Source organism: Pseudophryne corroboree, chromosome 3 (assembly GCF_028390025.1).
Source record: "Pseudophryne corroboree isolate aPseCor3 chromosome 3, aPseCor3.hap2, whole genome shotgun sequence".
NCBI classification, from domain to species: Eukaryota; Metazoa; Chordata; class Amphibia; order Anura; family Myobatrachidae; genus Pseudophryne; species Pseudophryne corroboree.
The window spans coordinates 2,437,604-2,454,831 of NC_086446.1; the positions used below are offsets into that span (position 1 = coordinate 2,437,604).

At 50.0% G+C, this 17,228-nt stretch overlaps 1 protein-coding gene across 1 annotated transcript in view; it reads right to left on the bottom strand.

The window, feature by feature from the left end:
- The window catches only part of LOC135056524 (uncharacterized), a 169,041-nt gene that overhangs the window by 15,043 nt on the left and 136,770 nt on the right, over positions 1-17,228 (bottom strand). Inside the window, exons 9-12 of the mRNA XM_063961826.1 lie at positions 13,735-13,898; positions 13,080-13,158; positions 12,865-12,962; positions 12,056-12,725 (exon numbers count right to left, since the gene is read on the bottom strand). Coding sequence (XP_063817896.1) covers positions 12,056-12,725; positions 12,865-12,962; positions 13,080-13,158; positions 13,735-13,898 — 1,011 coding nt within the window. The remainder of the gene's footprint in view (positions 1-12,055; positions 12,726-12,864; positions 12,963-13,079; positions 13,159-13,734; positions 13,899-17,228) is intronic.

Below are 17,228 nucleotides of genomic sequence, written 5' to 3' on the forward strand. Positions count from 1 at the left end.
GGAGGTGGCCGTGATGGGACTGGAGGTGACTGTGACTGGACTGGAGATGACTGTGACTGGGCCGGGACTGGAGATGACTGTGACTGGGCCGGGACTGGAGATGACTGTGACTGGGCCGGGACTGGAGATGACTGTGATTGGGCCGGGACTGGAGATGACTGGGCTGGGACTGGAGATCACTGTGACTGGGCTGGGACTGGAGATGGCTGTGACTGGGTTGGGACTGGAGATGACTGTGACTGGGCTGGGACTGGAGATGACTGTGACTGGGCTGGGACTGGAGATGACTGTGACTGGGCTGGGACTGGAGATGACTGTGATTGGGCTGGGACTGGAGATTACTGTGACTCGGCTGGGACTGGAGAGGACTGTGTCTTGGATGGGATTGGAGAGGACTGTGACTGGGCTGGGACTGGAGAGGACTGTGACTGGAGAGGACTGTGACTGGGCTGGGACTGGAGATGACTGTGACTAGGCCGGGACTGGAGATGACTGTGACTGGGCTAGGACTGGAGATGACCGTGATTGGGCTGGGACTGGAGATGACCGTGACTGGGCTGGGACTGGAGAAGACTGTGACTTGGATGGGATTGGAGATGACTGGGCTGGGACTGGAGATGACTGTGACAGGGACTGGAGATGACTGTTACTGGGCTGGGACTGGAGATGACTGTGACTGGGCTGGGACTGGAGATGACTGTGTCTTGGATGGGATTGGAGAGGACTGTGACTGGGCTGGGACTGGAGAGGACTGTGACTGGGCTGGGACTGGAGAGGACTGTGACTGGGCTGGGAATGGGGAGGACTGTGACTGGGCTGGGACTGGAGGGGACTGTGATTGGGCCGGGACTAGAGATGACTGGGCTGGGACTGGAGATGACTGTGACTAGGCCGGGACTGGAGATGACTGTGACTGGGAAGGGACTGGAGTTGACTGTGACTGGGCTGGGACTGGAGATGACTGTGACTGGGGATGACTGTGATTGGGCTGGGACTGGAGATGACTGTGACTGGAGATGACTGTGACCGGGAAGGGACTTGAGAGGACTGGGACTGGGCTGGGACTGGAGAGGACTGTGACTGGGCTGGGACTGGAGAGGACTGTGACTGGGCTGGGACTGGAGAGGACTGGGCTGGGACTGGAGAGGACTGGACTGGGACTGGAGAGGACTGTGACTGGGACTGGAGAGGACTGTGACTGGGCTGGGACTGGAGAGGACTGTGATTGGGCCGGGACTGGAGAGGACTGTGACTGGGCTGGGACTGGAGAGGACTGTGACTGGGCCGGGACTGGAGAGGACTGTGACTGGGCCGGGACTGGAGATGACTGTGACTGGGAAGGGACTGGAGATGACTGTGACTGGGCTGGGGCTGGAGATGACTGTGATTGGGCTGGGACTGGAGATGACTGTGACTGGAGATGACTGTGATTGGGCTGGGACTGGAGATGACTGTGACTGTGCTGGGACTGGAGATGACTGTGACTGGGCTGGTACTGGAGATGACTGGGCTGGGACTGGAGATGACTGGGACTGGAGAGGACTGGGAAGGGACTGGAGATGACTGGGCTGGGACTGGAGATGACTGTGACTGGGCTGGGACTGGAGAGGACTGTGATTGGGCCGGGACTGGAGAGGACTGTGATTGGGCCGGGACTGGAGAGGACTGTGATTGGGCCGGGACTGGAGATGACTGTGACTGGGCCGGGACTGGAGATGGCTGTGACTGGGCTGGGACTGGAGATGACTGGGCTGGGGCTGGAGATGACTGTGACTGGGGATGACTGTGATTGGGCTGGGACTGGAGATGACTGTGACTGGAGATGACTGTGATTGGGCTGGGACTGGAGATGACTGTGACCGGGAAGGGACTGGAGATGACTGTGACTGTGCTGGGACTGGAGATGACTGTGACTGGGCTGGTACTGGAGATGACTGGGCTGGTACTGGAGATGACTGGGACTGGAGAGGACTGGGAAGGGACTGGAGATGACTGTGACTGGGCTGGGACTGGAGATGACTGTGACTGGGCCGGGACTGGAGATGACTGGGCCGGGACTGGAGATGACTGTGACTGGGCCGGGACTGGAGATGACTGGGCCGGGACTGGAGATGACTGTGACTGGGCTGGGACTGGAGATGACTGTGACTGGGACTGGAGAGGACTGTGACTGGAGATGACTGTGATTGGGCCGGGACTGGAGATGACTGTGACTGGGAAGGGACTGGAGATGACTGTGACCGGGAAGGGACTGGAGGTGGCCGTGACGGGACTGGAGGTGACTGTGACTGGACTGGAGATGACTGTGACTGGGCCGGGACTGGAGATGACTGTGACTGGGCCGGGACTGGAGATGACTGTGACTGGGCCGGGACTGGAGATGACTGTGATTGGGCCGGGACTGGAGATGACTGTGACTGGGCCGGGACTGGAGATGGCTGTGACTGGGTTGGGACTGGAGATGACTGTGACTGGGCTGGGACTGGAGATGACTGTGACTGGGCTGGGACTGGAGATGACTGTGACTGGGCTGGGACTGGAGATGACTGTGATTGGGCCGGGACTGGAGATGACTGTGACTGGACAACACAGAGCAGGAAAGAGAATGTCCAGGTGGATGAGCTTTGGATAATTAGCAGGAACTTGCACATGTAGCAGGTGGATAACCTGCAGGATTTGAGAACAGGATCACACTAATGTATCTGTAATCAGTGACGTGCAGGTGGGGCAGCTCTAAGCTGAGACACAGGTAATAGCAGGAGCTAGGAACACGGAGACTTAGCTGAGTAGATGTACAAGATTCTCAGGGATAATCTGTAGCTTGGAAAGCATAGCAGCCCTGACACTTGTACACAGGAAAGTCCAGCAATACTGAGAAACTGAAATATCACTAGAATTGCAGACTTGCTCCTAGACAGGAGCCAGGTTTTCAGCAATGTGACTTATTGCTCTGGCAGTGAGTAAATGGACAGGAAAGGTTTACATAGGAGCTGCAGGTCACAGATTGGCTGCCAGAGCCAGCGGAGGCATGCAGCAATCTGACTGGAGGAGATGCGTTCAGCTGACAAGATCCATCATAGCGACGTCCCTGTATCAGCTCAACACGTGCAACAAGAACACCTGACCCGCGGAACAGTTATGTGGTGATGCCTCTGAACTGGCTGGGACCGGTGATGCCTCTCACCTGGCTGGGACCGGTGATGCCTCTCACCTGGCTGGGACCGGTGATGCCTCTCACCTGGCTGGGACCGGTGATGACTGTGACTGGGCTGGGACCTGTGATGACTGTGAGTGGGCTGGGACCTGTGATAACTGGGCCTGGAGAGGACTGTGACTGGGACTGGAGAGGACTGTGACTGGGCTGAGACTGGAGATGCCTCTGACTGGGCTGGGACTGGAGATGCCTCTGACCGGGCTGGGACTGGAGATAACCGTGACTGGACTCGGACCAGTGATGCCATCTGACTGCGCTGGGACTGGAGGTGACTGTGACTGGGCTGAGACCGCGATGCCTCTGACTGGGTTGAGACCGGTGATGCCTCTGACCGAGCTGGGACTGGAGATAACTGTGACTGGACTGAAACCGGTGAGGACTGTGACTGGGCTGGGACTGGAGATGACTGTGACTGGACTGAAACCGGTGAGGACTGTGACTGGGCTGGGACTGGAGATGACTGTGATTGGGCTGGGACTGGAGATGACTGTGACTGGACAACACAGAACAGGAAAGAGAATGTCCCGGTGAATGAGCTTTGGATAATTAGCAGGAACTTGCACATGTAGCAGGTGGATAATCTGCAGGATGTGAGAACAGGATCACACTAATGTATCTGTAATCAGTGACGTGCAGGTGGGGCAGCTCTAAGCTGAGACACAGGTAATAGCAGGAGCTAGGAACACGGACACTTAGCTGAGTAGATGTACAAGATTCTCAGGGATAATCTGTAGCTTGGAAAGCGTAGCAGCCCTGATAGTTGTACACAGGAAAGTCCAGCAATACTGAGACACTGATATATCACTAGGAATTGCAGACTTGCTCCTAGACAGGAGCCAGGTTTTCAGCAATGTGACTTATTGCTCTGGTAGTGAGTAAATGGACAGGAAAGGTTTACATAGGAGCTGCAGGTCACAGATTGTCTGCCAGAGACAGCTGAGGCATGCAGCACTCTGACTGGAGGAGATGGGGCCAGCTGACAAGATCTATCATGGCGACGTCCCTGTATCAGCTCAACACGTGCAACAAGAAAACCTGACCTGCGGAACAGTTATGTGATGAATCACTTAGCACATCAAATAAAAGGAGATTTATGGTAAGAACTTACCTTTGTTAAATCTCTTTCTGCGAGGTACACTGGGTTCCACAAGGATAACATCGGGGTGTAGAGTAGGATCTTGATTTGACTGTTCCCAAGATGCTCAGCGCCGCCTCCTCTATAACCGTGCCTCCGTGCACAAGAGCACAGTTTCGTTTACCAGTCCAATGCAGTAGCAGGCAAAAGAGACGACAACCGTTAGTAGCCACATACACCCAGTGTACCTCGCAGAAAAAGATTTAACAACGGTAAGTTCTTACCATAAATCTCCTTTTCTGCAGCGGGGTACACTGGGTTCCATAGAGATAACATTGGGGATGTCCTAAAGCAGTCCCTCATGGGAGGGGATGCACTGTAGCACGCATAAGAACACGGCGTCCAAAGGAAGCATCCTGGGAGGAGGAAGTATCAAAGGCATAGAACCTAATGAACGTGTTCACTGAGGACCACGTAGCCACTTTGCACAATTGTTCAAGGGTTGCACCACGGCGGGCTGCCCAAGAAGGTCCGACAGACCGAGTAGAATGGGCTTTGATGGTAGCAGGAGCTGGAAGGCCAGCCTGTACATAAGCATGTGAAATCACTATTCTAATCCATCTGGCCAAGGTCTGCTTGTTAGCAGACCAGCCACGTTTGTGAAAACAAAAAAAGGACAGAAAGAATCAGACTTCCGAATGGAAGCTGTACTCATCACATAGATACGGAGTGTTACGTTCTCTTTACTTGGAACCCTAGAGAGAGGGTGGCAATAGATGAGCTCCGAGTTCAGGAGCGTGATGCTGCAGTCTGAGTAGAGTTCAGCAGCAACCCCTATAGAAAACCCTGACTCCGTTGTCTCTCCCAAGTGGTCTGTCAATGCATGCAAGACTATGGCTTCTTGGGCCCACGGCAGCTGCGTTTGACGGGCGGATTAGGTCTGCCCGACTCTGATGCCCACTAGTCTTAGTAAGTGACAAGGCGTTAACCGAGACAGAGAGAGAACAAGTGGAAACTGTCGAAGTCAAATATATTACATGGAGAGAACATACAGACTCCACACATTATAAGTCGCTATTCTTGCAAATACGCGCAGCGAGCACAGCAATATATGATAACATACGCATTTACACAGACAAACCACAGAGATAGATTCGACACATATTTCATACAGCACATAATTATAAAATATCAAGCGCCAGACATCGTAATGATTGAAAATTATATAATGGAGTAACGTCATGTATGTGTATTATTGGAGCAGAGCAAGATAGACATGTCATGCTTGGTATTACAGTAACCAGATTAATGTGAAGATTCATTTGATACTTGTTATTAAGTTGTAGGACATTGCAACAAGTAGTTATGATTAAATGTATGAAAGCTAAAGTCACTCTTATTAGAACAATGGACATTCCAAGCAGTTGGTGAACAGAAAACTCAGGCCAGCCCTTTTGATGTCTTCAAGGCTGAACTTTGTTAGCATACGAATAGATCAGTGACTCATCATGAATGAGAAAGTTCCCTCCCTTTGACTAGATGTGTGCACTCCCCCAAACTAGATAGCACAGGAGTTGCTGTTTTGTCCCAGAGGATGGTGGAGATGTTGCCAGACCAGTTCCTGTATTTATTTGCTGAGAGAGAGAGAGATATATAGAGCGGAGGATGCATTGAGGGAATGGTATTGTATGCTGGCCTGTAACTATGTATCTGATTTAGTTTGTATTAACTGCTTACTGTATAAATTGTAACCATGTAAATAAATAAATATATATATATATATATATATATATATATATATATATACCGTACATTGTGATATATTGAATACATAACCTTTTAATAACAAATATATACATCAATGAGCTTTGGAACTCAGACAAATGTGTGGGTGTATTCTTTTCTCTTAAGGGATGTAGTGTTTTGAGACGTACAGCACACTTTTATCGTATATGGTAATAAGATGCGCCTGGCGTCTGCAGTATATATTAGAGCGGGCATTTTAAATATTTGTTAGGAAAGCAATTTGGTATTTACAAAACCCAACTAAAACAGATACACAAAAGAAAAAGGGGAAACTACTGAAAATTACAATCAAATTTATGTGCGGCGCGGCCGCCAAGAAAAACCGTAACAAAAACACGCTGCCCCAACGCCACACACAACACCGTCGTATCTCAGCGAGGACAGCTATGGCGGAATCCTCATCAGAAAACACAAAAGCAAGACAGTAAGAAATAATACGGCTATGGCCTTAAGATGCGGCAGAGCCGCTACTCATGACACCAGTAAGGTGCACGCATATGGAACAGGAACCCCAAGGCTGCAGATACTGGGTCGCAGAAGTGAAAGGCTGCAATGTTTCCAAAAATCAGACTCCAGACACCAGGACTCAGGATACAGGGTCACATGACTGGAAGGCAGCACAGGAACACTCCAGGAGCAGGAAGCAGCTCCACAGGAAGCTATCACCGGCGGGGCTGTCCTGGTCTGGATCCCTTAAAAACCCCTGCAGCCCAATAGCAAAGCAGCCCAGCCCCCATATCCTGATACACCAGCTGGCATAGCGTGCAGGGCACAGCATCCCAGCTGCTTAGTAACAGCCGGGACTGCAGTGTAGAGTGGCCGCCCGGCGTCTCAGGTTGCTAGGCAACTGGGCGGGAGCCAGCGGTGGAAGTGACCTGCCGGCCCCGCTGCTAGCAACGTCCGGGAGCCGTCGCGACCCGCCGCTGGTAACACAGAGAACACATACCACGTGCAAAGACCGCTCTTTGGATGACAATTCAGGAGAGATAAAGGACAGAACCAAAATCTCTTTGTTAAGGTGGAAAGATACCATCTTAGGTAGATAACCAGGGCGTGTCCGAAGAACCGCCTGGTCACAGTGTAAAATCAGAAAGGGAGACCGACAGGATAAGGCACCCAAATCTGAAACCCGTCTAGCAGAGGCAATAGCCAGCAGAAATAAAACCTTAAGAGAAAGCCACTTAGGATCTGCAGACTCAAGAGGATCAAACGGAAACTCTTGCAAGGCATCCAGAACAACAGACAAATCTTAAGGAGCCACAGGTGGGACATAGGAAGGTTGAATCCACAATACACTCGGAGTGAATGTATGAACATCAGGCAGAATCGCAATTTTTCTCTGAAACCATACCAACAAGGCAGAAATATGAACCTTGAGGGAGGCCAGACGAAGGCCCAAGTCCAGGCTCTGTTGCAGGAAGGCCAAAAGTTTGGCCGTACTAAACTTGTAAGTGTCATGATTGTTAGCTGTGCACCAAGCAAAGTAAGAATTCCAGACCCTATGATAAATCCGAGCACAAGCCGGTTTCCGGGCCTTCAACATGGTTTGAATGACCGCCTCAGAAAATCCTTTGGCCCCCAGAACTGAAGCTTCAAGAGCCACGCCGTCAAAGCCAGCCGGGCCAAACCCTGGAATACACAAGGGCCCTGAATGAGGAGGTCTGGGCATTGTGGAAGTAGAAGGGGACACTCTAACGAGAGACCCTGCAGGTCTGAGAACCAATGCCGTCTGGGCCACGCTGGAGCAATGAGTAGTAGTATTCCGCATTCTTGCTTGACGTCCTTATCACCCTGGGCAGAAGTGACACCGGAGGGAACACATATGGCAGCTGAAAGTTCCATGGAACTGCCAGTGCGTCCACTAATGCTACTTGAGGATCCCTTGTCCTTGCTCCGAAGACCGGAACCTTGTGATTGTGTCAAGATGCCGTCAGGTCTACACCTGACGACTGAGGTAGTCCGCTTCCCAGTTTAGGACCCCCCGAATGAACACTGCCGATATGACTGGCAGATGGCGTTCCGCCCACTGAAGAATCTTTGACACTTCCCTCATTGCCATGCGGCTTTGAGTGCCGCCTTGATGATTTATGTATGCCACTGTGGTGGTGTTGTCTGACTGTACCTGAACAGGCCTGTCCTGTATCAGATGCTGGGCCAGGTTTAGAGCATTGAACACCGCCCGCAATTCCAGAATGTTTATTGGGAGGAGAAACTCCTCCTTGGTCCACCGACCCTGTAGGGAGTGTTGACCCTCAGACTGGCATCCGTCATAAGATGGGCCCAGTTGGAGATCCAGAAGGGACGACCCCTGCTCAATCGTTGGTCCTGGAGCCACCAGGTCAGTGACTGACGAACCTCCGGAGACAACGAGATCATGCGAGACCTGATCCGGTGAGGCAGGCCATCCCACTTGGCAAGAATCAATCTCTGCAGAGAGCGGGAATGAAATTGAGCGTACTCCACCATGTTGAAAGCCGACACCATGAGACCTAGTATTTACATCGCCAAGTGAATAGAGACTCGTGGGCGAAAGTGGAAGCATAAAATTCTGTCCTGAAGGTTCAGGACCTTCTCCTGAGACAAGAACAACTGCTGGTTATGAGTGTACAACACCACCCCCATGGGCACCATGCTCTGAGCAGTTGATCAGCCACCCGTGGGCTTTCAGAAACTGAACCGTCAGATCCAGATGACGGAGGAGAATTTCTGGGGAATTCACCAGGATCAGCAGGTTGTACAGATACGGTAGGATCCTGACACCCTGACGGCGGAGTAACACCGTTATTACCGCCATAACCTTCGTGAAGACTCGCGTAGCCGTGGTCAAACCAAAAGGTAAAGCCTGAAATTGATAATGGAGGTTGCCAATAGCAAACCGCAGGTACTGCTGATGCGACACTGCAATCGGAATATAGAGGTAAGCATCCTGTATGTCCAGGGAGACCATATAGTTCCAGGCTCCAAAGCCAGAACAATAGAGCGAAGAGTTTCCATACGAAACTTGGAGACTCTCATAAATTTGTTCAAGGACTTGAGGTTGAGAATGGGCCGGGAGGAACCATTCGGTTTCGGGACTAGGAACAGGGGTGAATAGTACCCCTTGCCTCTCTGAGCCAGAGGCACCTGTACTACCACTCCTGTGTTCAGGAGGGATTGTACCACCAAATGAAAAGTTTTTGCCTTCACCTGATCCGAAGGGATGTCCGTCAGGCAAAATCGATGAGGGGGACGATTCTTGAAGGATATGGGGTATCCGTGAGTGACGACTTCCCGTACCCAGGCATCGAAAGTGGTCTTCAACCATTCCTGGGTAAACCTTAGAAGTCGGCCTCCCACCCTGGGATCCCCCAGGGGGAGGCCCGTCCCATCATGCAGTAGGCTTGTCTGATTTGGAAGCAGGCTGATGGGCAGCCCAGGCACGTTTAGGTTTGGGCTTAGTGTTTTTGGAAGTCGAGCCAGTTTCGGGTACGCCTAACACTTTGCTTTACCTGGAGGATGAAAGGATCGAAAGGAAGTACTGTTAACCTTCGGGACCGAAGGAGCAGTACTAGGAAGACACGCCGTCTTAGCAGAAGCCAAGTCAGCCACAATCTTGTTGAGATCCTCACCAAAAAGAATGTCTCCCTTAAAAGGGATCACTTCCAGGATTTTCTTAGAGTCCAGATCCACAGTCCAGGACCATAACCAGAGAATCCGGCGAGCCAAAATGGACGTAGTAGAAGCCTTGGCCGCCAGAATACCGGCATCAGAAGCCGCCTCCTTAATGTAATGAGATGCTGTGACAATATACGAGAGACATTGTCTAACATTATCAGAAAAATTGGACGACAGCTCTGCTTCCACCTCCTGAGCCCACGCTTCAATAGCTTCTGCAGCCCAAGTAGCTGCAATAGTGGGTCGATGCACAGCTCCTGCGAGGGTGTAAGTAGCTTTTAAGCAACCCTCCACACGCTTATCCGTCGGTTCTTTCAGAGAGGTGACTGTAGTTACAGGCAGAGCAGAGGATACCACCAGCCGCGCCACTTGCGAATCCACCGGCGGTGGTGTTTCCCAATTTTTACTTATCTCAGTAGCGAGGGGATAGCGAGCCAGCATCTTCTTGTGAGGTGTGAATTTCTTTCCTGGATTTTCCCAGGATTCCTGACGTATGTCAACTAAGTGGTCAGAATGAGGCAAAACTTGTTTAATAACCTTCTGACGTTTAAATCTATCTGGTTTCTTAGAGGTAACAACAAGTTCTGGATCATCATCAATTTGAAGGATCAGCCTGATAGCCTCCAATAGTTCAAGAACATCCACCTGTGAAACAGATTCCCCATCAGAAGCATCTGGCTCAGTGTCTGAGGGGTCAGTATATACGCCATCTTCATCAGACAAAGTGCCTGGAACATGGGTGGATTGTGAGGAAGAAACTGTCCGCTTATAGGACTCCTTAGTCTTAGGCGGGCGAGGGTTAGGTTTCTGTTTGTTTAATGAGTGATTCAATTGCTGTAACTGAGTGGACAGAAGATCTGCCCATGGCGGATTAACCGCAGGGACAATATGTGGCTGTATCAGCACGTGAGGTCCCATAGGGAGCGTAAGTCTAGTTACCAGTGTACTTAGTAGAGTAGAGAAAGTAGCCCAAGGTGGGTCACTATGGACCCTTGTTGCTACGGCCCCACTGGGGGGTAGGGAACCCCCAGAACCTGAACCCTCTGCTGCTATGTTTTCCTCTAATGTGTCTGTGAAGAACCTATACCAAATAATAACCCTGACGCACTTAGCACCCCTCAGGGTACAGAATATAGGGATAGCAATCTGAGTGAGATACACGGCGTAGAAATCACGTAGCAGCTACAGGCACACACAGTCACATGTACAATGCAGAAATTATGACATGCAATAAAACTGCACTGGACTAGCAATACTAAGTAAAGCTATATAGGCTTATAGATATATCAATGCACAGTAAATACTGGATGTATATCACAGGGTACTTGTACTACATAACCCTGAAGTAATGCACCGTTTCTTAACTAACAATGTCAGCAGACATGTAGAATACTTAAGTGTCCTGTAAAATGCACAGCGCTGACATGCAGGCGGCTTTACAGAGGAGGATTTGCCCAAACAGTCCCAGGATCAGCTCAGCATGTGAAGATGGCGCCCAAACACTGACAGGGAGTGAGGGAGAAAGATATGCAGCTCCAGGGCGGGAACATTTACTTTAAATGGCGCGCTGGGGGAGGAGCTACAGGTCAGAGCCTTATCCCCCTTGCTGGACTTTAGCACCGGGTACTGTGGGCCATATAGCAAACGTTTTTTAGTGAAACCGACCTGTGCCCCTGACCTGGTGGTCTAGTGGGGTCCCTGCACAAACACAGTGTCCATGCGAGCGCGTGCAGCCCGCCTTATAACGGCCGCGCCGGATCGCGATTTCCAGTGGGTTCCACCTGGGGGACCCTCTTACCTTCTCCCTGAATGCGGCCACACAATCCCGGAGAGCTGCGGCTGGTGTGTGTGCCTGCAGTAGAGAACCGGAGCCTCTACTGTAAGTACCCGGCAACCAGGGACATGGGAGTATACAGCGCCGCTGGGGGAGGTGAGGGAGCTGCAGCAGGAGATGTCAGAATGATATCTAGCACGGACAGTGTCTCTACTGCAACCCTTGAAGTCTTCAATCTTCACTTTAAAAAGCTCTTTTCAGGGATGTTGAAGCAGCCCTGTCTGTTAGCTGCAGGCACCAACTTACAAACTGAGCGCCTATGCACGGAGGCGGGGTTATAGAGGAGGCGGCGCTGAGCATCATGGGAACAGTCTAAGCTTTAGCCTGTTGGTGCCTCGGATCAAGATCCTACTCTACACCCCGATGTTATCCCTGTGGAACCCAGTGTACCCCACTTCAGAAATGTTGATAATCAGATTCCTGACAGAGTACTTTTGAATAAGGATGAACTTCATTAGAACACCAACCTCACCTGTGCGGATATCTGTAGGGATTGTCTTCTCCTTACACTGCTGATCACCCCTCACATACGTCTCTTCTTCTACCTCTATATCTTCTGCCTTTATAACAGTCACATACGTCTCTTCTTCTACCTCTATATCTTCTGCCTTTATAACAGTCACATACGTCTCTTCTACCTCTGTATCTTCTACCTTTATAACAGTCACATACGTCTCTTCTTCTCCCTCTGTATCTTCTGCCTTTATATCAGCCACATACGTCTCTTCTTCTCCCTCTATATCTTCTGTCTTTATATCAGTCACATACGTCTCTTCTTCTCTCCCGATATCTTCTGCCTTTCTATCAGTCACATACGTCTCTTCTCCCTCTATATCTTCTGCCTTCATATCAGTCACATACGTTTCTTCTTCTCCCTCTATATCTTCTGTCTTCATATCAGTCACATAAGTCTCTTCTTCTTCCTCTATAACTTCTGCCTTCATATCAGTCACATACGTCTCTTCTTCTCCCTCTATATCTTCTGCCTTTATATCAGTCACATACGTCTCTTCTTCTCCCTCTATACCTTCTGCCTTTATATCAGTCACATATGTCTCTTCTTCTCCCTCTATATCTTCTGCCTTTATATCAGTCACATACGTCTCTTCTTCTCCCTCTGTATCTTCAGCCAGATCTTCACTCTAAATAAACCATAAAATAACGTGTGATTTCATTGGGAATAAACAGTATATCATCAGTGTATAAGACACACACAGCTGCCTACAGATCATATAGTGACAGTCACTTTGGTATATGGGGGAGACCCTAAATCCCACCTACCTGATCCTCCTGTGGGATCCTGTGATTCTCCGCTGTACAATCCTGGGAATACAGAGGACGGGGACATCTCTCTGGGGTATCTCTGTTACTGGGCCCATCTGTAGGAGACACACAGTGACTGAGTACAGTGTATATATGTGATTATCAGGCGATGTGTATATAGGGGGCCCCCATACCTGCTCTCCCCTGTACAACACATGACTGTCTCCTCTTACCCAGTGATGTGAGGGGCCGGGGATTCTCCATCATCACGTCCTTGTACAGACCCCTGTGTTCCTCTATATACTCCTCCTCCTGCATGGAGACATAGACAGTGACATCCTGACACCTTATAGGAACCTGACACACACAATGATACAGTCATCACCCAGACACATCCCCTGGTGTTACTGTATAATGCCCCATTCACCTCTCCAGTCATCACCAGACACATCCCCTGCTGTTACTGTATAATGCCCCATTCCCAGCAGTCAACTCTCCAGTCATCACCCAGACACGTCCCCTGGTGTTACTGTAAAATGTCCCATTCCCAGCAGTCACCTCTCCAGTCATCACCCAGACACATCCCGCGGTGTTACTGTATATTGCCCCATTCCCAGCAGTCACCTCTCCAGTCATCACCCAGACACATCCCCTGGTGTTACTGTATAATGTCCCATTCCCAGCAGTCACCTCTCCAGTCATCACCCAGACACATCCCCTGGTGTTACTGTATAATGTCCCATTTCCAGCAGTCACCTCTCCAGTCATCTCCCAGACACGTCACCTGGTGTTACTGTATAATGCCCCATTCCCAGCAGTCGCCTCTCCAGTCATCACCCAGACACGTCCCCTGGTGTTACTGTATAATGCCCCATTCCCAGAAGTCACCTCTCCAGTCAGCAGCTGAATGATCTTGTTGGTGAATTCCAGGATCTTCTGGTCATTGTGTCTCTCATGTATCAGTGAGTGAGGTGGAGACACCGTGATGGGTCTCTGGGTCCTGCTCTGTATAGTAAAATTACCAGGGCACCACAGGCCGCTCCTCCTGTAGAATTATAACAGGACACCACAGGCCGCTCACCCTGTATAATAATAATAATAATAATAGGACACCACAGGCTGCTCCCCCTGTATAATATTATTAACAGGACACCACAGGCTGCTCCTCCTGTATAGTAAAATTAACCGGGCACCTCGAGCTGCTCCTCCTGTAGAATAATAACAACAACAAGACACCACCGTGTGCTCCTCCTGTAAAATAATAACAACAACAACAGGACACCACAGGCAGCTTCCTCTGTATAGTAAGATTAACTGGGCACCACAGGCCGCTCCTCCTGTATAATAATAATAACAACCATACACCACAGGCCACTCCTCCTGTATAATAATAATAATAATAATAGAAATCATCATAACAGGACACCACAGGCTTCTCCCCTTGTATAATAATAATTATAATAACAACAATAACAGGACACCACAGGCCGCTCCCCCTGTATAGTAAAATTACCAGGGCACCACAGGCCGCTCCTCCTGTAGAATTATAACAGGACACCACAGGCCGCTCACCCTGTATAATAATAATAATAATAATAATGATAGGACTCCACAGGCTGCTCCCCCTGTATAATATTATTAACAGGACACCACAGGCTGCTCCTCCTGTATTAGTAAAATTAACAGGGCACCTCGAGCTGCTCCTCCTGTAGAATAATAACAACAACAAGACACCACCGTGTGCTCCTCCTGTAAAATAATAATAACAACAACAGGACACCACAGGCAGCTTCCCCTGTATAGTAAGATTAACAGGGCACCACAGGCCGCTCCTCCTGTATAATAATAACAACCGTTCACCACAGGCCACTCCTCCTGTATAATAATAATAATAATAATAGAAATCATCATCATCATAACAGGACACCACAGGCTGCTCGCCCTGTATAATAATAATAATAATAATAACAACAACAACAACAACCAGGACACCAGAGGCTTCTCCCCCTGTATAATAACAACAACAACAACAACAGGACACCACAGGCTGCTCCCCCTATATAATAATAATAATAATAATTATAACAATAACATTACACCACAGGCTGCTCCTCCTGTATAATAACAATAATAACAACAACAACAACAACAACAGGGCAACAATAACGACAGGTCTAAAGGTTGACATGAGGTTTAATTTTTTTTTTGGTGTTGTTTTCTTCGTAGAGTGACCGGGATCCCTAATTATTGCACCGCTTCACTTGCCATGCTTCGGGCATGGTGCCTTCGCTTCGCTCGGCACAGATTACCGTTCCAATCGTAGTCCACGTGGATCGTTAAGTATGAAAAAAATGTAAAAAAGGAAAAAAAAAATGTGAAAAACTCATGTCGACCTTTAGACCTGTCGACCTAGCACATGTCGACCTAGAAACCCTGTCGACCTTCCATCCATGTCGACCTAGTGACTGTCGACCTATAGTGGTCGACCTAGACAGTGTCGACCTTCACACCGGATCCCATCTGCTTCTATGTCAACAATGGCTGGTGTGTCGACACCGTGGTCCTGCAGCAATCCTGTAGCCCCTACTTGGAAACCTTGTATATTAACTGCAAACCCTTCGACTCCCCTGAAGAGTTTGCTTCTTTCATCTTGGTTGGAGTTTATATCCCTCCGCAGGCTTGCGTTAGGACAGCGCTGCAACATCTCATTATGCATAACTGATACGGAGTGCAAACAAGGCTAACTTGACTAAAGAGCTGCCCAAGTATCGCCAGCATGTCAAATGCCCCACGCGAGGCGGCAACACGAACACTAAGGACGCCTATCACTCTGTCTCCCGGGCGGCTCTCGGGCTCTCTGACCACTGCCTAGTCCACCTACTCCCCACCTATAAGCAGCGAGTGAGGACCGCTAAGCCGGTGGTGACTGGAACGTCTTCGAGACTACCGCGGAGGACCTTAACGATCCTGCAGATACAGTTACATCGTACATCAACTTCTGTGAGGACTGATGTGTGCCGTCAAAAACTGTCCGCATCTATGCAAACAACAAGCCCTGGTTCACCGCGAACTTGAAGCAGCTACGCCTTGCCAAGGAGGAGGCACACAGAAGCGGAGACAAAATCAGATACAGACAGGCCAGGAATACCCTATCTAGGGAGATCAAGGCAGCAAAAAAACGTTACGCCGACAAACTTGTTATCCAACTTCTCTGCGAACGACCCACCGTCGGTATGGAAGGGACGGAAGGCTGCCAGCAACTACAAGTGCCCCACCTCCTGCGTTGGCTCCAGTCAGCAACTGGCAGAGGACCTAAATTGTTTCTACTGCAGGTTCCAGAGGTCCTGGGATGCAAGCGATACTTCACCTCATTCTGTCGATGCGCTGGCTGTTACGGCGGAAATGTTCTCCCCCCCCCCCCAGGGCGCCAGGTCTACCCTCCAGGTGGAAGTAGCGGAGGTAACTAAGCTATTTAGGAAGCTGAAGCCAAAGAAAGCACCAGGGCCACATGGCGTATCCCCATCCGCCCTAAAAACATGTGCCGCTCAGCTGGCCCCCGGTCTTCATTTTCAACAAGTCGCTCGGTACTCGTATGGTGCCAGCTTGTTTCAAGTGCCACTCCTAGGTGGTAAACTTCCTGACGGATAGAGAGCAGCGAGTCAGGAGAGGGCAATTATTTTCCGGCATCAGGGCGACTAGCATGGGTGCTCCCCAGGGGTGTGTTTTCTCCCTTCCTCTTCTCTCTCTACACCAACGACTGCACTTCTACAGACTCCTCCGTGAAACTCCTTAAATTCGCGGACGACACCACGCTGATTGGACTTATTATGGAAACGGTTAGGAAACGGGCGGAAAGGATCATCGATGACCACTCCCACCCCGCTCATGACCTGTGCCGGCGCCTGCCATCTGGGAGACGGTACAGCCTGCGGCTCGTGAGAAATGCTAGACACAGGAACAGTTTCTTTCCCAAAGCGACACCGATTTATGCAACCTTACTCATATATATATATATATATATATATATATACACAAGATTCTGGATGGAACGGCACTCAGAGGCTTTTTTAAATGCAGCAAGCGTGTATTAAAATTCAATAATACATCAATTCAGTGTATCAACGTTTCGGTGCCGACACGCACCGTCGTCAGGATATGATGCATAGTACAAAACAAAAAGAAAAACACATACAACATGTAGTTCTTAACTCACCCTCCTAAGTACCTGTGTAATCACCATTCACCTGAGCTCCGGGCGGGTGTTCGGCGTCCTGGCGTGCGGGGTCGCTTAGTGGTGACGTCATTCCGTTGTCAAGTCAACGCTGTGATCAGCGGGGCGCCTGTACATTTCGTCCTCCCGTCGTCAGGGCAACCCCAGCAAG